The 21466-nt window shown below is 59.9% G+C and overlaps 1 protein-coding gene across 4 annotated transcripts; it reads right to left on the bottom strand.

Annotated features, from left to right (window-relative positions):
• Positions 1–298: 298 nt before the first annotated feature.
• KMT2B (lysine methyltransferase 2B) lies at positions 299–21462 on the bottom strand. 4 transcript variants are annotated; one of them, XM_054462185.2, is made up of 37 exons: positions 21062–21457; positions 19900–19972; positions 17634–19657; positions 16978–17091; positions 16732–16882; positions 16176–16455; positions 15948–16003; positions 15443–15718; positions 14719–14813; positions 14363–14461; positions 14117–14230; positions 13825–13971; positions 13632–13727; positions 13094–13211; positions 11909–12022; positions 11556–11740; positions 11391–11480; positions 11194–11298; positions 11008–11081; positions 10289–10404; positions 10102–10193; positions 9883–10020; positions 9061–9219; positions 8724–8844; positions 8571–8649; positions 8320–8480; positions 7053–7280; positions 5680–6973; positions 5502–5591; positions 5316–5425; positions 2362–2499; positions 2193–2267; positions 1916–2093; positions 1434–1541; positions 1235–1318; positions 986–1115; positions 299–895 (listed from the first exon to the last, which is right to left on the bottom strand). In XM_054462185.2, the coding sequence occupies exons 1-37, from the start codon at positions 21422–21424 to the stop codon at positions 620–622; spliced, it is 8151 nt and encodes a 2716-aa protein (XP_054318160.2). In that variant the 5' UTR covers positions 21425–21457; the 3' UTR covers positions 299–619. The 4 variants fall into 4 exon arrangements, 3 of the variants coding, with proteins under 3 accessions (XP_054318160.2, XP_063513620.1, XP_054318161.2); XM_063657550.1 differs by having other exon boundaries at positions 17634–19591; XM_054462186.2 differs by lacking the exon at positions 5502–5591.
• Between the last annotated feature and the right edge of the window lie 4 nt (positions 21463–21466).

Raw genomic sequence — 21466 nt, 5'->3', positions numbered from 1 at the left:
GCACTGCTCTTCGCCCTAGAAGGGCCTATTCCAACATACACACAGGGCCACATGTGGGAAGGCTGACCCCAGGTGCCTCTGGGCCACCAGAATCCCCTCTGGGAAACAACCCTGCTACAGACACTTGCTGTGTTGTGGTGTTCTGAAGCTGTAACAGACCCCATGACTGACTTCTAATTCTGAGTGACGGCCTCACCTACCTGTTGAGGCTGATGAACTTCCTTGGGTCATGATGGGTGGGTGTGTAGAAGTGGGGTTCCTACCTGCCCCCATAGCCTACAAATGGGAAGACCACCTCTCCAAACATTGACAGACTTTATTGTGGGGGGGTTCCCACCTGGGACCCCACCTCTTAAATAAAAAAGTGCATAGAAAAGAAGGGATTTAGAAACCTTTGTACAATATCTACATCCTGGGCCCCCAGGGCAGAAAGGGGGCGATTGCTGGGTGGGCTGGAGGGGTGGAGGCAGGGCCCTTGTCACCTGCATGCCCACATCCACCCTGAACAGAAGGGTGGGGGTGAGATGCTCTGGGAGGGGCTAGGGAGCCCCCAGGCTAGGGGCAAGATGGCAGCGACGGCAGCAGGAGGTGTGAGGGGTCGTGGTGGGCAGCCACGGCCTCAGTTAAGGAACCGACGGCAGCGCTTGGCGCCACAGTTGCAGGGCAGCTTGTTGCTGGCATCCTCGATGGGGAACTTGTAGTCGTAGGTGAGCTCCTCACCACGCAGGATGCGGCGCAGGGCGAAGATAACAATGTGTTTCTGGCCCTCCACGTGGATGACCCGAGAGAAGCAGTTGGGCTCACAGGAGTGATTGATGAAGCGGGCGGCATTGCCATGCATCGTGGCGTCCACTACATCAAAGTCATCCATGCGGAACATATAGCACCCGATGCCCTGCAGGGATGAGGTGGGGAGATCAGGTGCTCTGTCCCCGCGGACAGGCTCGCTTCACCCACTGTCTTCCCACAGCCACTGGGAGCCCACCTTCCCATCGTAGAACTTCTCCCGCTTGTCAGTCAACACTGAGCGGATGACGATGCCAGAGTACTCGATGACCATCTCCCCCGCGTCAATGTTGCGCTTACAGAACAGGCCTCGCCCGTGGATGGCTGATCTGCAGGGCAGGACAAACAGGGAACTCAGGGGGGAGGGGGACAGAAACCAGGCAGTACCCCCTACCCAGTGCACCTGTCCGTCCACCCAAGGGGTATCCTCCCCCCCAACCCCACTCACCTGTAGACACCCACAGCTTCTTTGGACGTCTTCTTAAGGTGACGAAAGCGCATGGCCATGGGCAGCTCCAGGCTGGTGGCACGTCTGGTGAGGGACAGCAGTGTCACCCAGGCTGGTGCTCAGAATGACCTCTCTCACCCCTGCTCACTCTCTGAGACCCTTCCAGACCACCACCCACCCCCCAGCTCACACTCCATACCTGGTTGACCTGAGCTGCACCTCATCCTCTTCCTCGTCACAGGTGGCCCCCTCAGGGAGCACCCGGTGCTGGGAGGCCAGGAAGTTGAACATGTCAAAGGTGCACTTTCTGCAGGTGGCAGCAGGGGAAGGAGGAATATACTATTGAAGACAGAGCTAACAGGGAAATGGGTGGGGTTCATTTTTCTGATGTCAGCTCTAGAAATAACCCTTTTTTTAATTTTTATTTTAGAGATGGGGTTTTGCCATGTTGCCCACGCTGGTCTCGAACTCCTGGGCTCATGTGATCCTCCTGCCTTGGCCTCCCAAAGTGGCGGGATTACAGGCGTGAGCCACCAAGCCTGCCTAACTCTAGAAATAACTCTTGAAGTGACCTAGTGTCTCCTCCCCAGGCCTCAGTTTCCAACCTCTACAGTTAACTCCCAGCCTCAAGAGCTCTCACAGGGGCACCCTGACCCAGGCATCACACCCCAGACCTCTCACCGGAGATAGACCTCTGCCCGAGCAGCCCCGTGGGGATTCAGGGGCGGCTCCTCCTGGCCCTCTCCCTGCTGGTGGTAACGGAACTTATAGTGCTGGCAACGCTGGGCTCCGGGGAGCTGCTCGGCCAGGAAGATGACAGCATCGTGGTGGATGCCCAGGAGTCTCGCCCCACTCATTCCTGAGGGGAGATGTTGAGGACACACCTGTCATGTGGAGGGCCCATGGTGCCCTCGGGGAGACATCCAGCTCCCCGCCCCCTGCGGAGACCACCCCTTACCACTAAAGGAGAGATGTCTGAGTCGGGCATGCCCTCGGGCCTCTTGCACTTTCTCGATCAGAGTTCTCCACGCCCCTGGGGAGACAGCAGAGCCAGAGGTGAGTCAGGATGGTGTTTTATGGACACTCTCCCTCCTGTCACTGCACCCCCCCCCCCCCCCCCCACTCACCCTCCAAGCTCTCTGCCTCCACGCTGAACCCATCCTCACTGCTGATCTCGAAGCGCAGATGTGGGCCAGTCCGTTTTGGGGCCTGGTTCTCTTTATCATCTGGGGATGGAGGCTCTTCCTCAGAGCTCGAAGCCTCACCTGGTCCCAAGAAAGAGGTTGGAGTGAAGATCACCCTTCCCGGACTCAAAAGCCCCTGAGCCCCGCTGTGGTTCCAGCAGACACCACTCTCTCCACCCCTAGGCGCAGACACAGATACTAGGGTCTAATGGCTCTCCTTCTGCTCCAGTTACCCAGTGAGCCCTGCAGAATGGACATTTCTTCCCCTAAGGAGCCTGCGGCTCCTCTTCTGCAGGACTTCTTGGGTACAAGAGCATTCCACAGAGGCTTGGGGCCTTTTGGCTCTGCAGGACACGCCTATGGCTCACTCAAACCCAGTGTACCATACATCCCATCTACCTGTCATTATTCTGTTTCTCACACAAAATTTAAAATACTGGAGAACTGTATTTTGCACATCTATTTTTTTTAGATGCAGCACATTTCTGTAACTGTTACAAATATAAAATTATCATTTTTTGAGACAGTCTCGTTCTATCGCCCAGGCTGAAATGCAATGGCGCTATCTCGGCTCACTGCAACCTCTGCCTCTCAGATTCAAGCAATTCTCCTGCCTCAGTCTCCCGAGTAGCTGAGATTACAGGCGCCCACCACCACGCCCGACTAATTTTTGTATTTTCAGTACAGATGGGGTTTCACCATGTTGGCCAGGCTGACCTCAGGTGATCCGCCCGCCTCAGCCTCCCAAAGTGCTGGGATTACAGGCGTGAGCCACTGTGCCCAGCTACAAATATATTATTATATAGGCTCACATGCACAGAGCCAAGTACACTGTATGTTATGAGCTATTTAGGGGATTTCTCGAGGGTTAACGGAATCAACAGGGCAGACGGGACATGCTGACGTAGTAGATGTGGATGTGAAGAAGGGGGTTGGGGGTCGGGACAATGCTGGGCTTGAACACCTGGAAGGATAAAACTGCCATGGACTGAGACAGCGAAGGCAAAAGAAGAATGGGTTTGGCATGCGGGTGGAGGGCTCAGTTTGGGACACGCTGACTTTGAGAGGCCTCTTAGAAACCTCCCCCTGCAACCTGCTGGTGGAGATGGTGGGCAGGCAGCAGGATGGGATGGAGGAGGCCACAGTTCAGGGACAGGGTCTAGGCTGGAGAGAGCAATGTGGAGACAATCAGAACACAGACGGGAGGACAACCACCAAGCTGGAAGGGAGCCCTTGGGAGTGAACATACAGAGAAGTCAAGGCCAGGGCCCTGGGACACATCTAGACTGACAGTTGTGAGCAAGGAAGCAGGACCAGAGGTGAGAGCAGGAGCAGCCTTGGAAGCTGGGAAGACAATGCTTCAAGGCAGGAGGGATCCGATGCACCAAACGCTGCTGCTGCTCAAGCAGGTGTGGGCTGGGGACTGACCATTGGGGGTTGGGGACACAAAAGCTTAAGTGGAACAGGCTTTAGGAGAGGCAAAACCCACATGGCCACACTCTGCTGATGTCACCTCTCCAGGCCACCCTGCCCCACCTCCCCTGCCCCAAGGGAGACTCTAAAGCAACACTCCTGCCGTGTGACTCCCGTCTTCTCTAGGCCTCAGTGCCCCAGAGTCCACCTCTGACAACTTCTTCCCCATGTCCCCCAACCCTCACCTCCACTGTTGCCCGAACACGGCAGGACTGACCACAGGACCCTGGCAGGTGCTCTCACTGCTCGCTTTCTCAGTGCCCACTCTAACCTGCCCTTGCTAACGTGTCTGTGTCCCGCACCAAAATGTGGTTTGATCCCTGAGGACAGGGACCTCCCAAGGCCACTGCCATATTCTCATGTCATCTCTGAGACATAAGCAGCCTCTGAGTTAAGCACTCTCAATCCACGTCACTCTGCTTCCCCGCTCAGCAACTGAGCTGTATGTCATGAGAAAATCCAAACATCTGGACAGGACTGGGCTACCAAAAATCCCAGCCTCAGGCTGCTCGACCACCAGCTTACCTGGCCGCAGCCACTCCCCCAGCCGCTGCCCTCAGGGACCAACAGAAAACTCCACCACTCCACCACCAGCTTCAAGGAGTCCATCAGCCAAGCCTTCTCCAGGGGCCTCCACCCCTCGTATTACAGTTTCTGCATAAATACCTGCTTTCCCTCCTCTGCTTTACCTCAGAGGTCACCAGTTCAAAACCAGCCACCAGGCCTCTTCCCACTGCCTTTTCCATCCCAGCCTGCCCTTCCCCACCATCCATGGCTCCGCTGTCTTGGCCCTCACACCAAGCACCTCCACGCTGCTCGCCCACCTCCCGCTCCCGATCCTTAGCTGAACTCTGGCCAAGTGCCTGGGCTGTTTTGCCTTCCTCAACCATGGTCTCAATTCTGGACTCTGACACAACGCCCCACCCTGTGCCACCTGCTCTCACTGGACACCAACCCTAGACTCCACAGGCCTGGCAGTCTCCGTGGCAGCTGAGATGTGACGACTCCCTTCCCTGGGCCTCTGGGACACCACTCTTCTGATCTTCCCACTGTCCCTGACCCTCATCTGGGTGCTAGCTGGGCTGCATTCCCTCTGGATGATCCTAGAACTTCACCTTTGGCTACTCTAGGAAGCTCTCTCTGAGCTCCTGGCAGGCTAGGCTCTGAGGCCCTCCCCTAGGCTCTTGGGCATGCTGGACAAAGACCCTTAAGAGGATCCCATGTAGAGGTGAAATGTCATTCCCACGTCTGTTTCTCCCACAAGGCCAGAGGCTCCCTAAGGTCATCTCTAACTCTAGCACCGAGCTTCAGGCTTGGCCCCCGGGAGTAGATACTGGTTTTCAAAGAGAACTGATTTTGCATCTGTAAGTCACCCAGCTAAGCCAGTCACAGGCAAGGAGGGAGAGGGCAAGGCCAGTCCCTACCTGAATAGTGGTGCCACTGGGACTCAAGTAGCAAGTCTGGGGGACCATCGGGGACCTGGGAAGGACCACCTTCCAGAAGTGGCAGCAAAGGGGACTGTTCCAGGAGAGGCCTGCGAGAAGAGACCTGTCAGGAAGGGGAAGGACAGAGGTCCCAGACCCTCCAGGGAGAGGGGCCTGGCCACTCACCCAGGACTTTCTTCCCCAGCAGGCTCCCCAGTCCGATCCAGGTCAAGGACCCCACGCACCGTGGGGGTTTTCATCCTCACACGGCTAAACCTGGGAGGGCGAGCCCGAGAAGGATGAGCCGCATCTCCCGCCCATCCGCCCCCTTGCCTGCTCTGCCAGCCTCAGCACCCGCACTCACCCGCCACTGCCAAGCCCCGGAACCTGGAGGGTATCCTCTGAGGCCTCTCCATCTTCATCGAGCCGGGGGGCTTTGTATGGGGGAGGTGCTGGCGGGGACCGGCCGGAGAAAGTGGACACCCTCTTGACGCGGATGGCCTGGCGGGGCGGGCTGGCTGGCCCACTGCTTAGCACCAGCGTCAGGGGAGGGGGTGGCGGGGGCGGGGCAGGGCGGACCACTCCGACCACAGGCAGCACGCCGAGGAGGGGGCCTGGGGGCAGAGTCCAGGACGTGGGAGCCGTGGGGGAAATGGTGGGGGGCAAAGGTGGCTGCTTCACTGGGGGTGGGACAGGTTCACCCTCCCCAGCCATCTTCACAAATACTTGCCCCAGCTTGTTGACAAGTATGATTTTGGATGTGGCGGGTTTGGGGGGCTCAGGGGCAGGGCCAAGGCTTAACACCCGGACCCCCGGGGCCCCTGGGAGCCAGGCAAATGTGCGGGTGGGGTCAGCTGGGCTGGCGGGCAGGCCTTGGGGGGGCTGGCTGCCATTAGCCAGGGGAGGCGCCGGGGGGAGCGACTCCTCTCTAGGGCCAGCACCTCCATCCCCAGGCCCCCCTAGGTTCTTCAACACAAAATCCACAATTTCCGATGGCAGGTCCTCAGGAGGCCGGGCCCTGTCCCCTGCGGCCCCAAGGACCCCTGCCCGGACTACTCCTGGCCCCGAAGGAGGAGTGCCCTGGCCCCGAGGCTGCTGCACTGCCTCAGCCTCGCTGTCAGTGCCGTCGTCCACACCGTCCAGCTGTTCAATGCGGGGGGCTCCAGGGGTGGCGCTGGGGGCCAGACCAGGGGCGGACACCACAGTCACAGGGAAGTGGATGTAGCGGGAAGTGGGGCTGGACTCCTCCTCGGAGCTGTCCCCTGGGCCCCCGTGGCTACTCCCCATGGCCCCAGCGGCTACAATCTCTTCCTGGAAGGGCTCAGTCCCCAAAAGGCTGGCCGCGAAGTCCAGGTCAGCAGCACTCAGTCCTGACACCACCTCCATGTCCTCGAAGTCTGGGCCCAGGTCTTCAGGGGGTGGTGGAGATGGGGCCGGGCCAGGGGGAGCCAGCTCCCCTGAGGTAGGTGTGAGGGCTGTGACGACTGAGGTAGGAGGGGGCACCCTGAGCTGAGGGGAGGTTTTTAGAGGAGGGGAGGCCCGCCGTGATGGAGGCGGCCTGGGGGCCAAAGGGCTGGGACGACGGGAACGTCTGGGGGGAGCTGGGAAGTCCGGGTCTCCCACTGTGGGGATGTGGTGGGTCAGTGAAGATGGACTTCCTGTGGGGGGAGGGTCGGTGTTACCAGCAGCTCCCACCTCTGAGGCTCCACCCCCAACTCCCACATGCCCGGTGCTCACCAGGGGAGGGCAGGGGGCCAAAGGAGACACCCCCCAAGGGCCTCCGGGATGGCGAGTAGTTGGGCACTTTGATTCGAGCCCCCGAGAAAGAACGGGGGGCTGGAGGAGGGGCGCTGCCTGAATCTGGCCGCAGTGGAGGGTCCAGGTTCTGAACAGGCGAGTGGCGCTCAGGAGCTCCAGGGACAAGAACATCTGTGTCCAGTGGGGGATCCTCACCACCTGGGGGCTCTGAAGAGGCCAGAAACGGCATTGGGGTGGTAGGGGCTCTGCGCCAAAGCCTGCCCACATGCCCTCGTCCTGAGCCACTATGCCTCCCAGGCCCCCGACCCTGACCCAGTCACAACAGGCCCCAGTTTCCAGTGACCACTCAGGCCAAACCCACCGTGGAGTCAGCAAAACTTGCACACACCTGGGCCAGGGGGCCTTCAGGGCCTCTCCCCACTCGTTCCTTGCCATCTCCTCTCTCTGCCTCTGATGCAGGCTTTGCACGCCATGGGCAAATGCCCTTCCTCCAGCACGGCCAGTCCTACCACTTTCTTACCTGCCTGGTGCATCCCTGCCACATCAGACGCTCCCGCCCGCCCCGGCCCGGAGGCTCTCCATTACCTGGCTCTACCCAACCTCTGCAAACTGATCTCCCTCCTCCACCCAAAACTCCCTGGTTTCCAGATGGGATGGGTGTACCCTCCTCCTCTGTCCACTTCTTGTCATGCTCCAATCTGGAATAAAGCCCTTCCTACCATCCAAATCTCTTCCGCCTCCTGCTCTGCCCACAACCACCTCTCCCCATCTCCAAGCGATTCTTTGCCCTGTGCTATCCAGCTCTCAGCCACATCCCACCGCCAGTGTGGCTGTAAGGGGGCCGGTTTGGGAGCTGAGCAGATCCAGTTCCAATTCCAGCTTCCCCACCATGTTACTGTGTTCAGCCACTGTCCCCTTCAAGGTGTAGTATGGCAACACTGGAGAGCACTACATGAGCACAGTGCCCCAAGTTAGGGAGCTGTAAGCACTCTGCATCCTGCAGTCGTCCAAAAGCCCGCAGCCCGCTCAAGCAGGCAGTGTGCTGCTCTCCCCACCTCACTTCCCATGAAAAGCCGGGCACAGCCCCTGGCACACAAGGCACGGCAGTAAGCGAGCTGCTGTTACATTACAGCAACTGAAGCAAAAGCAAGCCTCCTGGACTTTCCAACAGGGAGTAGGCAACAGAGATCTGTAGGTTTGTTTAGGGAGAGTGGTATTCAGGAAGAAGACAGAGCCAAAGCCACACCTGAGGAAGGGGCGGGGCTGTGCACAATGGTCTGGTTCTCCTCTGCAGCCTCCAGGTGAGCTGGCTCTTCCCTCGGCCCCCATGGCCGATACTCCAGAATTCGGCACCGATACCAGCAGCGCCTCCGAGCATCCACTGTGCTCCAGTACAGACGGGAGCACCTGGCGTGTGGGATAAGACAGTTAGGATGCTTGGGAAATGGGATCCAGCTATGGAGTCCCCTGGCCCCACGGATCACCCCGACCGCTCACTGGTAGCCAATGGGGAAGAGCCGTCCCTCGCAGTCCGAGAGATCAGACAGAGTACCCAGGGAGTCAATGCGGATGGAGCCTGTGGTGCAAAGCAGAGGTCAGGAGAGGCAGGCAGGACAGGGCAGGAGGACAGGGTGGAGAGCGGCAGCTTACCGATGAGCACATTGATGGCATCGGGTTCAAGCCCCGTCAAGAACTTCCGCTTGAAGTTGATGCCCTCGAAGTCCACATAGACTCGGCGGAGAACATCAAAACCATCGGGGTTCACGATTTCCTGGAAGAGGGGGTGGCAAAGTAAGATGGCTACATTGGTGGGGGAGGTGGATGCCAGGGAAGTCTGAACAGTCAGGGGCTTGGCCTAAAGGCCTCTGGGAAAACAGATGAGGAGACACTGAGAGGCAGTAGGGCCAGGCCTGGGGGCCACGGGGGTCCCTAAGTGAACAGGAAGAGAGGTGGGGAAGGAGCTGTGTACCCCACAGTTCTGGCCCACCTTGCCATCCAGGAGATCAGTGTGTTTCTGGCAGAAGACTTTCTTGTCGTCCTGGAAGATGCAGTAGCTGGCCCGGGCACACATGAAGTGGAAGTTGCTGAGGCAGGAGGACAGGCAGCAGCCCACCGTGGCGCCAGGCTTCAGGCAGAGCTCGCAGCGCTGCATAGGGGAGGGCGGCTCAGGGGAGAAGCCAGGGCTGGGGCTGGGCGCCAGGCACCACTGTCACTGAGTCTGCATGGGCCCTGTCTAGCCTGGCACCTGGCACGGCAAAGGCTCTCCCCAGCCGCATCCAGGCCCAGGTGCACACCAAACTCTCTCTGGTTCTTTGAAGCGAGAATGACAACTAATGCTTGCTGATGGCATTAGTGTGATCATCTTTGTCACAGTTTTCAGGCGGAGGTTGTGTTATTTTCATCCTCACAGTTACCCCCACAGTGGGAATCTCTACCACCCCAATGCCCGAGAGTGCTTGAGGGCTCTCTGTACCTGGCCCAGGCACCACTCTGAGGAGTTGGGGAATTCTAACCTCACGGGGATGTAGTGAGAGCTCAAGGACACCCAGCATGGAAAGCATGCAGCCTAGGTTCAATCAACGGGCACTCTTCTCACTTTTAGACTCCCACACTTCAGGCCCACATTACGGCCAGAGATCCCACATAGGAAATAGCTGCCATCAGCACCAACGTCCCAGGGCAACCAAGAGACCTCGGCCTGGCAGTGAAAAGATGCCAGGTAGGGAATGTGAAGTAACAGCTGTCTGCACCGGAGGAGGCCTCCCCAAGAGCCAGAGAGCCGCCCGCCTCTCTGGGCCCGCGCCCTCACCATCTGCCTCCCTCGGGCCACAGCAGCATGCACATTCTTGAGGGAGCCGTCGTTCTCCTCGAAGACTTCCGCCGACCAGATGGCACAGTTGACGTGTGTCCACTCGTTCTGCCCGATGTACAAGAGCCGCCCCGCCTCCTGGGGCAGAAGAGGAGTGGCATGATGTAGGGGGCCAGGGAACAGGCCCCACAACCTAGTGTGTCACAGAGCATCCCTCACCTTGGAGTCTGCATCCCCGTATTTGAGGCAGAGTGCACACTGACGGGGGTCCTCCAGGTGTGAGAAGGCAGCCGGATCCTTGCCCTGGAATGCTGGGAGGAAATGTGAAGGGAGGTCTTAAGAATCAGGACCCTGAGCCAGGCCACCAACACAGGGCCCTGGCTTCTGGCCCCCCACTTCCCAGTACCTGCTGAGGGATCCCCTGGAGGCTGCCCTGATTCTGGGGTCTCTGGTTCCTGCTGTCTCCACTGCGCATAGACATGATCCAGGGATGGGGGCAACACCGCATTGGGAAGGACTCCACTGTGGACAGGCAGGGTTAGCAGCTGATGTGCCCAACAAGGGCAGCTGAACGGGGGCCCATCCACAAACCAGCCTGAACTCGCCATGACACCCGCTACTCCCTCTCTACGTGGAATTTCTCTCAGTCCACCAGATAAGCCAGGCCCTCTTGTGCCACCTCGGACATATGAAATGCTGCTCCTCATGCCTGGAATCCTCTTCCTCCCCAGCTCTGCTCCGATGTCATATCTTTCAGGAAGCCTTCCCTGATACCTCGGCTCCAGCAGGTACCCCCTCTGGGCCCCCACCGCCCCCTAGTATTCTCCAGCACTGCCCTGACCATCTGGGTCTTCAGTGCCTGCCCGGCTCCACAATGAGCTCTTTAAGCAGAGCCCAATCTGATTCGCTCACTGCTTTGTCCCCAGCATTGCCCTGTGCAAAGCAGAAACAAAGCTTTGCTAGTCTAGAACCACCAGGGACTCTCACCCGGGTTCCACCACCCTCCTCTTCAGCTCTGCTCCAGACCCTACCTCTGGTCATCTCTCCTCAGCCCAGCGTGGCCCCTGCATGCCCTGGCCTTGCCCTCACTCCCCGGCTTCCCTCCTGCTACCCAGCCTTGCTCACTTTGGCAGCCGGGTACTCCGTCGCCAGTACTTGGGGTCGTGGGCGTCGAACCAGCCGAACGCAGATTCTAGCAGCTGGGGAGTGGGTTAACAGGATGAGAAGAGCCGGCTTCCCCAGGAGAGCTGGCAGGGGCAAGGTCTGAAGGTCCCACTCCCCCACCCCACAAGCGTCCCCAGAAGAGCTCACCTTCAGCAGGAGCCCCTTCATCTGGCCTCCAGCCCGGCGCTCCGGGGTCTCTCCCTCCTCCGAGTGCCGCATGAGGATGCCCACCATGTCCTCCATGAAGCTGTGCTGTAAGGGGGTTTGTCAGAGACTGAGTCCCCTCTGCGCAACCCAGCCCTCTCCTCCTGTCACCCACCTGCTCCTCCTGGTGTACCACTCACCACAGACTTGTAGTGCCCATCCTCGAAGCGCTGACTCACAGCTTGCAGGCCGCAGGGTCCTGGGTGCAGTTGCTTCCCATCTGGCCCACACTGCAAAGCGGGCAAGTTAGCAGGGCTGGGGGTGGGCCTGGCCCCGGCCCATCCTGCCTCCAGGGCCCTCCAGACCTGGGTGCAGAGCAGCAGTGGGCCTGCCACCTTGGAGCTCAGCAGGCCCTGGAGCACCTGGCGCAGGCCCCCCTGGAGGGCCCCGCTCAGGGCCTCTCGCCAGCGGGGCTGCGCTGCCCCAGCACACGGTCCGCAGGTGTACAGCACCGAGTCTGGCAGTCCTGAAAGGATCTCGTAGTCTTCATCTAGGATAGCCAAGTGGGAAAGGGAAAAGTGGTTTCAGAGGATGTGAGGGCTCCCAGCAGCCCCTAGGCCAGCAAGGACCCTTAGCCCACGAGTCCTCTTGGGGCCTGTGGTGGGGGTAGGGGTCCCCACAGGGTTGAGGCTGCAGCCCGGGCGCTCCACTGACTCACCTGAGAGCCCCTCGCACTTCGCATGCACCCAGTGATCGCACTGTGCGCACTGCATCATCTTGCTTTCATAGTCGTTGTCTTCATAGCAGCGTGTGCAGATTGGGCAGTAGTTTCCTAGAGGAAGGGAAGAGAAAGAGTCAGAGGTGCTGGAGTTCCCACTCAGCCCTGAGTGTCTCTGTTCAGGGATTAGCAGTACCTTAGCTGCCTCCGTTATGCCCCTGTTTTGGACCCCTACCAGTCCCTAAAAGCTCCTTGAAGATGAGGCTTTTTTTTTTTTTTGAGACAGAGTCTTGCTCTGTCACCCAGGCTGGAGTGCAGTGGCAAGATCTCCGCTCACTGCAACCTCCGCCTCCCGGGTTCAAGCGATTCTCCTGAGCGAGAGGCCCTGAGTGGGGCCCTCCAGGGGGGCCTGCGCCAGGTGCTCCAGGGCCTGCTGAGCTCCAAGGTGGCAGGCCCACTGCTGCTCTGCACCCAGGTCTGGAGGGCCCTGGAGGCAGGATGGGCCGGGGCCAGGCCCACCCCCAGCCCTGCTAACTTGCCCGCTTTGCAGTGTGGGCCAGATGGGAAGCAACTGCACCCAAGACCCTGCGGCCTGCAAGCTGTGAGTCAGTGCTTCGAGGATGGGCACTACAAGTCTGTGGTGAGTGGTACACCAGCCTCCTGAGTAGCTGAGATTACAGGTGCCCACCATCATGCCTGGCTAATTTTTGTATTTGTAGTACAGACGGGGTTTCACCATGTTGGCCAGGCTGATCTCAAACTCCTCACCTCAGGCGATCCACCTGCCTCAGCCTTCCAAAGTGTTAGGATTACAGGCGTGAGCCACTGTGCTCGGCCTTAGGATGAGGCCTCTTTTCAGACTCTGCAGAACACAGGGCCTTGCTAATGTACTGCCTGAATAAGGCTTCCAAACTGCTCAATGGAGACGTGAGGTTCCAGGAAGTACCTCAGACACCAAGACAGTGGGGTCCCAGGCCTTCCACTCCCACCACCCTCAGAGGAGCTATGTGTCCCTGTTTTACATACTGGATGGACTCCTGTGGAAGAGTTCCCTGAGTTGAAGAGGTAGTCCCATAGCTACGAGGTGGAAAGCCATGAGAAAAGAGGGTCTGTGCTAAAGCCTGTAGAAGAGCCTGGCCATTCCCCCGTGGCCCCCAGCATCCAGGTCCCCTGCCCGGTCCCCACCTTTCTCATATAGCTGGGTGCACCTGGGGCAGAGGCTGTAATCTCCAGACCACTCGACGTCCCAGTTCTTGCCTGGAGTTGCCCCACAGCTCTTACAGCGCACACAGGCTGAACAGATCTGGGGGAGCAGGGCGATGTTAGGGGAAAGCCAGGCACTGGACTGGAGCAACATGAGCGGGAGATGGGCGAGGAGGAATTGGGGATATGCAGGAAGCAGGCAAGGAGGGACGGGTAAGAGGAGAAAACACGCAGGACAGACACGGAGGAGGAACATGAGGAGGGCAGGAGCAGACATCAGGCTACAGTAGGGGATTCTGAGCCCACGGAACATGAGATTCATAAGCCCCTAAAACCACTCCATGCAAATTCTGAATATAAATCTGACCTATGTGAAATTTTTGAAGAAAAAACATTACTAATCAATTCTTAAGAGGATCCCCAACCCCTGCTCCTCCTGAGAGCCCCAGCCTAGAGCAAGTTTGGGAGTGGTGGTGATGCTCATTAGAGACAAAGCAAAGGGGTGAACCTCATCTCTCACCCAGTGGCGCCGTTTGCGCGTGGCCCGGGTTGGATAGCTGGGCCCCAGACAGGCCGGGTGGTAAGCATGGCGGCAGCGCTCGCACTCCAGGAGGTGCTGTTGGATGTGGAGACAGAGATGGCAAAACCTGCTGGCACAGGGATGCCCTCACCTTCAGGCCTCCACCCACCCTGGCCAGCCCTTGGGCCCAAACCTTGGATCCACGACCTTTGCGTCCACAGACGTGGCAGAATTTGCAGCGACGGCAGCACCAGGTGTCGTGATGCTGGGGCAGGGGCCGCTCGGCCTCCTCCAGGCAGAATGGGTGGAATGGGTCACAGCAGACTTGACAGAACACCAGCTGGGGACAGGGTAGGGGAGTGAATGATGGGCAGAGCATGAGGCCAGAGGGCCAAGGGATGAGACCCGGCTGAGAGGGCCCAAGGAATCAGGCCGTGAGGACCGACAGAGATCTGGGGGTCTGTGAAGAAAGGCGGAGATCTAACCTCGTGGAGTCCTTTGCTGGCACACAGCAAGCACACCATCGGGGGGCCCCCTGGCACAGAGGTGAGCACACTCAGGCCCCCCATCAGCCACACGTTCTCTAAATCACAATCCTCCTGGGGGAAGAGAGGATGCAGGATCAGAGGGCCGCCAGGCATACAAGGCAGACCCACCTGGCTTCTCAAAGACACAGTCATCGAGGTTCTTCCAACCAGAGGCTCTGTGACTCGCCCCACTCAATGCCATACCTTAAAATCCACACGAACGCGGTGCACACCATCGGGAGACTTCTGCTTTCCAGTCCAGCCATTGGGAAAAGAAGCAAAGGGGCCAGGGGCCAAAGCATCCTGGGGAGGGAAGGTGGGGGAGTTCAGAGCTGCCAGCCTGGCCGTGATGCAGACTCCTCTCCTCACCGCCCTTCCCCCAGCCTACTGGACCCAGATCCTGATCCAGACCCCTTTGCTTTCCAGACAGGCAAGGCCCGCCTCATCCCTCAGGGCCTGTCCTCTTGTGTGGACACACCACGACACTCAGGTGTGTCTGTCACTCTGACTTGCCAGGTAGCTCCTGGAGGGAAGGGGCTCTCGGAGCGGGCCGTGCTGACCTTGTCCAGGCGCCTTCGGGCCTTGAGCTGCAACACAGGCTGCAGGGTGGGTTTGCGGGGCCGGCTCTGCTCCTCAGGTTCTGGCAGTGGCAGCTCTAGGCAGGACACAATGAGCAGTGAGGTGACTCCCCTTCCACGCCCCTCTTCTTCTACAATCCCAAATGTTACCTGGATTCCCAGGGCCTTCTTTAACTAACCAAGACCCGCCAGGACGATTCTTTTTCTTGTTTTTTGAGGCAGGGTCTCGCTCTGTTGCCCAGACTGGAATGCAGTGGCGTGACCCATAGCCCACCGCAGCCTTGAACTCCCAGGCTCAGACGATCCTCCTGCCTCAGCCTCCTGAGCAGCTGAGACCACAGATGCGTGCCACCACGTACAACTAACTTTTGCTTTTATGGGGATGGGGTCCCACTATGTTGCCCAGGCTGGTCTTGAACTCCTGGGCTCAAGTGATCCTCCCACCTCGGCCTCCCAAAAGTGCTGGGATTACAAGTGTGAGCCACTGCACCAGGCCTAGGATGACCCTTAAGTCTCACTCATTAGGCTCACTGAGAACCTCATAGGCCAGTTCTGTACATCCACCTAAAAACTGCCTCCTTCTCTGCCCTCAGCCACCTTCTCTATCAGACTGACAGAGCCCTGGGTCTGGGTGCCTTGTCCCTCCTACACAAAAGACACAAGACTAAATAAATGATCAACAGAGAAAGCATTAAGCGGTTCGCACCATTTTCTCGGGGGGTCCGACGCCGAGGAGCAGGGGGGCCCCCGGGCTCCGAGTCATCCGAATCCTCGAAGATATCATAGGAGGGTCGCTGTTTGACGCAGCGCCGGGCTGACTTGCGCTGCAGGAGGGAGTCCTGCTCCTCGGGCCCTGGGGGGGCCACCACCTCCTCCCGGGGCCCCCCAGCTCCCGCCCCCCGGCGTGGGCCTGGAGGACCAGGGGAGGCCTCAGGAGATTCATCGGAATCCCAGGGCAACAGCGTCTTCACTATCGTCCGGCCTGCGGGAACAGGGGACTTAGTAGGATTTGAGCTCAGCCAGGGACACGGGACACTGGGAGAGAAGCCAGAAAGCAGCGGGGCAGGGAATGAACGCGGGAGCTATGAAAGCACACAACGGAGAAGACAGAGAAGGTGAGCCGCAAGGGAGGGGAGCAAAGAAAAACAGCTCCCTCCGCGGCATAAACTCTAACACGGTTTTGAAAAGAAATGCTCCTTAAAGCTCGTCACCTTTTTTAGCCAGTCGTTCCATCTTCCGAGCCTCTATTTTGTCACACTTCCGGTATCTGCGGAGGGGAGCAGCACGTCACCAGGGTAGGGGACTGGTGGTCTGGGGGAAGAGAGGAAGCTCTCCACAAGAATGCCAACCCCACTGCTCTGGCCAGGCAGAAGAGGAGCGAGGTAGGAAGCCTAGGGGACCAACAACCACGGGAACGAGGCCACGCCCCAGCTACTCACACACAGCACTGCTTCTTGGTGTTGGGGCCCCCAAACTTGGGCTTGTCTAGGCAGTTGACACAGGACCCACAGTCCTGCACACGTAGGCAGCCCCGACAGTGTCCACATCGAGCCATGCGCATCTTCTTGCCATGATGGGAGGGCAATGAGCGCCGGGGTGTGTGGGCCAGGGTCCCTCCAGAACCTGTGGGCTCTGATTCTCCCCCAGGACCTGCTGCCTCCACCTTTCCCCGCCGGGACCGTGACGGGACACTCTCAGTCTCGGACGCCGATGATGTATCTATTGCAGCAGGCAGGGAGGAGAGGATGGAGCCACAAAGCCACCAGGCTTCTACCTCACTTCCCTGCTTTCCCACAACCTGGCTCTCGCTTTCTCACAGCACCAGGTTCCTGGTGCCCCCAAATGAAGTTGCTCTAGGACCTAGCACTCCAGCCCACTTGCCACCTAACCCCCGAGCACCTGACTTGGCTCCCTCTCTCCTAGGCTCTTGGTGCATGTCACCCAAGTGTGGGGTCATCCCCAAACCTGACATGGCTGTCCAGTCTCCCCACCTACCCTCTGTGGCGAGGTCCTGCCGATCCCGGAGAGGGAGGGCACTGAGGCGAGGGACATCTTCAGGCACCATGGCCCGGGCCTGACCCAGGGCCACAGCAGCATGACGGCAGACATGTTTGATGCGGGGACCTTGCACAGGGGACTCGGGACCCTGGGGGAGAAATCGGAGTGTGTGTGGGCAGCTTGTGCTCCTGCAGCCCCGCTCCTCCCGCCAGTCTTCTTCAGGGCCCTCCTCCCGATGCATACTGAGGGCCGCTCTCTCTTAGCTTCCACCGACTCATCTTCAGACCGGACAGGGCCTCTGTCGGAGATCTGCTTGACAGCCCCGGCCAACTCCTCCATCTGCCCTCCAGGGGTCAGCTGGCAGGGAATAAACAGGGTCAGGGGCTGGACAGTGAAGAAAGATAGGGACAGGGAGCTGGGTGTGGTGGCTGATGCCTGTAATCCCAGCACTTTGGGAGGCCGAGACGGGCAGATCACGAGGTCAGGAGTTCAAGACCAGCCTGGCCAATGTGGTGAAACCCTGTCTCTACTAAAAATACAAAAATTAGCCAGGCGTGGTGATGGGCACCTGTAGTCCCAACTACTCGAGAGACTGAGGCAGGAGAATCTCTTGAACCTGGGAGGCGAAGGCTGCAGTGAGCCGAGATCACGCCACTGTACTCCTTCCTGGACAAAGTGAGACTCGGTCTCAAAAAAAAAAGAAAGATAGAGACAGGGAACTAGCACAGAGAAGGGCCAGGTCTGGGGAGGAACAAAGGAAAGTGGGGGATCACAGAAAGGCGGGTTCTGAGGGTTCCCCGCAATGCTGGAAAGTGTCCAAGGAGATGGAAGGTTAGGGGGTTGCAAAGAATGGAGGCTGGATGGCTGGGTGTGCCGCTGGGCCCAGGGACCATGCTCACCGGCATGGAAGCTGCCACCTTCTGCTGCTGCTGCTGGTCAATCTTGAATAGCTGCACTTTGGCTCTCTTGAGGAGGCTGAACATCTTCTCCTCTACCCCAGACAGCGGCAAGGAACCCAGGCCCGCAATCCGGGCTTTTTCCAGGGGAGGCATCTGCTGTGGTGACGGCGGTGGCTGCAGCTGTGGCTGTGGTGGCGGTAGTGCCTGGGGCAGGAGCTGGGTTTGCAAGGCCTGCAGGGGCTGCAGTAGCTGAGCCTGTGTCTGTGGCCCGTTGCTCAGAGCTGGAGCCCCATGAGGGGACACCTCGGCCTTAACAGGAGTGGCGACCACAGGGGCGAATCGAGGCAGGCTGAGGTGGTTGGTGCGGCCCACTGCCCGAGGCTCAGGCTCAGCTGGAGAGTCATCGGCAGGAGGAGGCTCTGGCTCAGGGGCTTCAGGAGCCCCAAGAGGAGGAGGAGTAAGCACCGATTCGTAGATCTTCAGGTGGGCTTCGCTTGGGGTAAACTGAGGGGCCCGAAGGAGTAGGGGCCTCCGGGAGGAGGTGGCAGGAGCAGGGGGTGGGGAGGGGACTGGGGGAGGTGGAGGGGCCGGGGGAGGAGGGGGCAGCTCCCGGGTCAGTGAGGTCCAGCGAAATGTGGGTTCCCTTAGGATGGACCGTCTCTTCTCAGGGAGTGGGACTGGGGTAGATGGAGGAGTTGGGGCACGTGGTGGAGAGGGGACTGGTGCTGGCTCCTGGGGAACAGGTGGGGAGGTGGTGATGGGAGGTCGCAGAACAGGTGAGACCTCCACCTTTGGGGGTTTGGGGGGGTCTTCATCCATAAATCGCCGGGGTGTCTTGATGACACGAGAGGAGCGGGCACTCACCACAGGCATAATAAACTGCCGGATATTCTTCAGGAAGGTGGTGCTTTTGGGGGCCACGGTGGGACTGTCTTCCGGAGGGCCTCCCGTGGTGGTGCTGGGGGTTGGAGTGGGAGGAGAGGTGCCCTCTGGCCCTGCCCGAGCAGCTTCCCGCTCTGCCCGCTGGCTGGGAGTCAGGGGAGGCCGGCCCCTCTTCCTGGAGCACGTAGCTGGGACCACAGGAGGAGGGGATTCTTCCTGCTCCTCTTGGGCAGGAGGCGGTGGAGGGGATGGTAGAGGTGGTGGGGACACTGGGGGTGGTGGTGGAGGGCAGAGTGGGGGTGGAGGAGATGTCGAAGGGGGTGGGAGGGGTGGAGGAGGTGAAGGGGCTGGAGGAGTCAGAGGTGGTGGTGGCAGCTTTGCCTCTTCCTTTTCCGCAGCTGGCATCATCTCCTCAGCTACAGCTCTTTCTTCCTTTTCTTCTCCCTCCTCCTTGTCTTTTTCTTCTTCTTCTTTCTTCTCTTCTTCCTCGTCATCCAGCTTCTGTTCCTGCTTTTTCCAGCAAGGGCTCCCTCCCTGTCCAGATCCAACTCTTCTTTGGGGGGCATCCTGCCAACTTTCCTCATGTTGACCTTGACCTTGACCTGATTCGAGTCCCAAGGACAATTGTCCCATCTTTACTTTTTTGGCCCTTGAAACAAACTTGATCACAAAGGGGAGCCCACCACCTCGGCCGCGGCCCCTGCCTCCACGGCCTCCGCGGCTTGACTGTCCTCCACGCCTCGGGGTCCCAGGTCCTGGACCGGGCCCCTCCTTGCACTTCCAGCTGCCAGTCTGGTGTTTCACTGGAACCACAGGAGGTGGGGGCTCAGGTTTGGGGATTGTCACAGCTGCTTCTGCCACCACTACTGCTTGCTGCTTCCTCCTACAGGGGCCTGCTGGCCGTCCTGGGGGCCGTCCCCGAGACCGCCGGGGGGTGGAGGGCTCACATGCCCGGCTCCGGGGTGCTGGGGGTGCCTGGGCCCGCCGGAGAAGTTCAGTCAGTGCCTGCACCATCCGTTCTGTGCCTTCCTCACCCCGTTTCCGGGCAGGGGTCTTTGGGGGGGTAGGAGCCACATCTGCTAGGCGAGGAGGAGGAAGGGGGGTCGTCTTATGCTTGCGACCCCGACCTCGGGGCGCTCGACCTAAAAGGAGAATAGTTGTGGGGAGATGGATCAAGCCAGCCCTGCAGACAGAGGAAGGCGCTCCAGGAGGACAGGGACTAAGTCTTGCTTGTGTGTTTCCCCCGCTGCCCAGACTAGCTTGGACTCTGAACACAGAACACATTCGGCAACTGACAGAGGCTAGTTGAACAGGGAAGAGCTGACACGAAGGGCGAGGATAAATTCCTGTGACGCTACAGAGGTGGAGTTCCCCCGTCACTCACCTCGCTGGGATCGGAGCGCAGAGCGCAGGGAACTGGGGGCCACATCTTCATCTGAATGAAAACCCTGAAACTCCTGATTTAGGGGACCAGGGGTGGAGGGGAGAAACAGCAGTCAGTGCCAAAGCCCTCGTTCCACCTGAGGTATCGAGGAATATCCCCAGTTCCCACTTAGCGTACCCCTGCCTATTTAAAAAGAACGAAAAAGACTCAAAGGTCACGGGTAGTGGAAGACAGGGTCTCTCCCTAGGGATGGAGGCGCCAGGTATTTTGAACTCCGATCCCCAGTGCCGGACCACACCAGCACAGCCAAAGCCATGGTTCACTGGCCCAAGAGAGAAGACGACAGGGTCTCCTCAGGAAAGGCAGCAGGCCCCATACTCAGATTCCTTCAGAGTCTAATTCAGACCCAAGTGGGACCTCCACTGACACCCTTTCGGGCCACAATTTATTTCTGAATTAAGTTGGGAACACGGACCCGCAAGTGGAGGGGCGGGGAGGGCATCAGATGGCTTTCGTACAGGCTCCACTGCGAGCCCTCAGGTTGTTATTAACCGTCCAGGGTAACACAACCCACACCTTCCTGCCTGTTCTGAAAGGCTGGGGGGAGAAATCCTGAGCTGAGCTCTGACCTGCTAGAGTGCCCAGTCCCGGCCTTCATCCCACTCCTGTTCAACCCGAGCCCCAAGAGGAAGCCCTCCACCACTCCACCTGAGATGCCAAGAGGAACTGGGGCCCTGGAGAAACCAGGAGGTTGCGAGGCCCGGCGGGGCGGCCCACAGGTAAGAGCCCAGACAGCTCCAACCTGTCTGCCAAGGCCACGCTGCCGCTGTCAACCACGACTGGCTGGGCATGCAGTCCCCACTGCGTCCTTGCCCAAACCTCCACCGCCCTAGCTTTGCCAGCTGCCGAAAAGGATCGGCCCAAGACACTTCAGCGGGATCAACATCGGGCGCGAGTGCCCAGCTGCAGCCGGGGCTTCTCTACCCACTTCCAGAGGCCCTTTCCCCCGGAAGCTGCATGCAGCCGCCCTCCCTCCGTGCCCCGTCTCTCCGAAGGAACCCCGAGGACCCGGCCTGCCCACGCCGCCCCCGGGGCAACCCAGACCCCTGGAAGCCCCGGCCTCCGCCCCACCCGGCGCCGGGGACGCCTCCGACCGCCTCACCTCCTCGTCGGATTCCCAGTCACTGCTCTCCTCCTCCGGCACGCAGCCTCGACTCGGGCCCCAGCCCCGGCCCCGACCCCGGCCCCGGCCCCGCTGGACCCGCGGGCCGGCCCACAGGCGGCGGAGCCGGCGCAGGCCCCGGCGGAGCCCCAGCAAACGGAGCAGGGCCGTGTCCTCCCCGGGCTCGGCTCCGCCCGGCCCCGTCGCGCTACCGCCGCGCCGCAGAGCTACCCGCACTCTTTCGGCCCCGTTGCCCCGTCCGCCGCGGCCCCCGCCCCCGCCGGCGCCCCGCGGCCGGCCCGGGAAGCGGCCCCGCGCGGAGCCAGGCCCGGGGCAACTGCCGCCGCCCGCCGCCGCCGCCATCTTGGCACCGTGAGAGGGGCCGGGGAGGCGGGGGGAGGGGCG

The sequence above is a fragment of the Pongo pygmaeus genome, chromosome 20, assembly GCF_028885625.2.
Source record: "Pongo pygmaeus isolate AG05252 chromosome 20, NHGRI_mPonPyg2-v2.0_pri, whole genome shotgun sequence".
Classification (NCBI taxonomy): domain Eukaryota; kingdom Metazoa; phylum Chordata; class Mammalia; order Primates; family Hominidae; genus Pongo; species Pongo pygmaeus.
The sequence above is the reverse complement of the archived record's forward strand: the minus strand, read 5'-3'. Positions and strand labels throughout refer to the sequence as shown.

Coding starts and splice junctions, on each gene's coding strand:
- KMT2B (XM_054462185.2), bottom strand. CDS start 21,424: ATGGCGGCGGCGGCGGGCGGCGGCAGTTGCCCCGGGCCTGGCTCCGCG. Junction 2,268..2,361: donor GGAGGCAGAGAGCTTGGAGG/GTGAGTGGGGGG, acceptor CTGTCTCCCCAG/GGGCGTGGAGAACTCTGATC. Junction 2,094..2,192: donor CAGACATCTCTCCTTTAGTG/GTAAGGGGTGGT, acceptor ATCTCCCCTCAG/GAATGAGTGGGGCGAGACTC.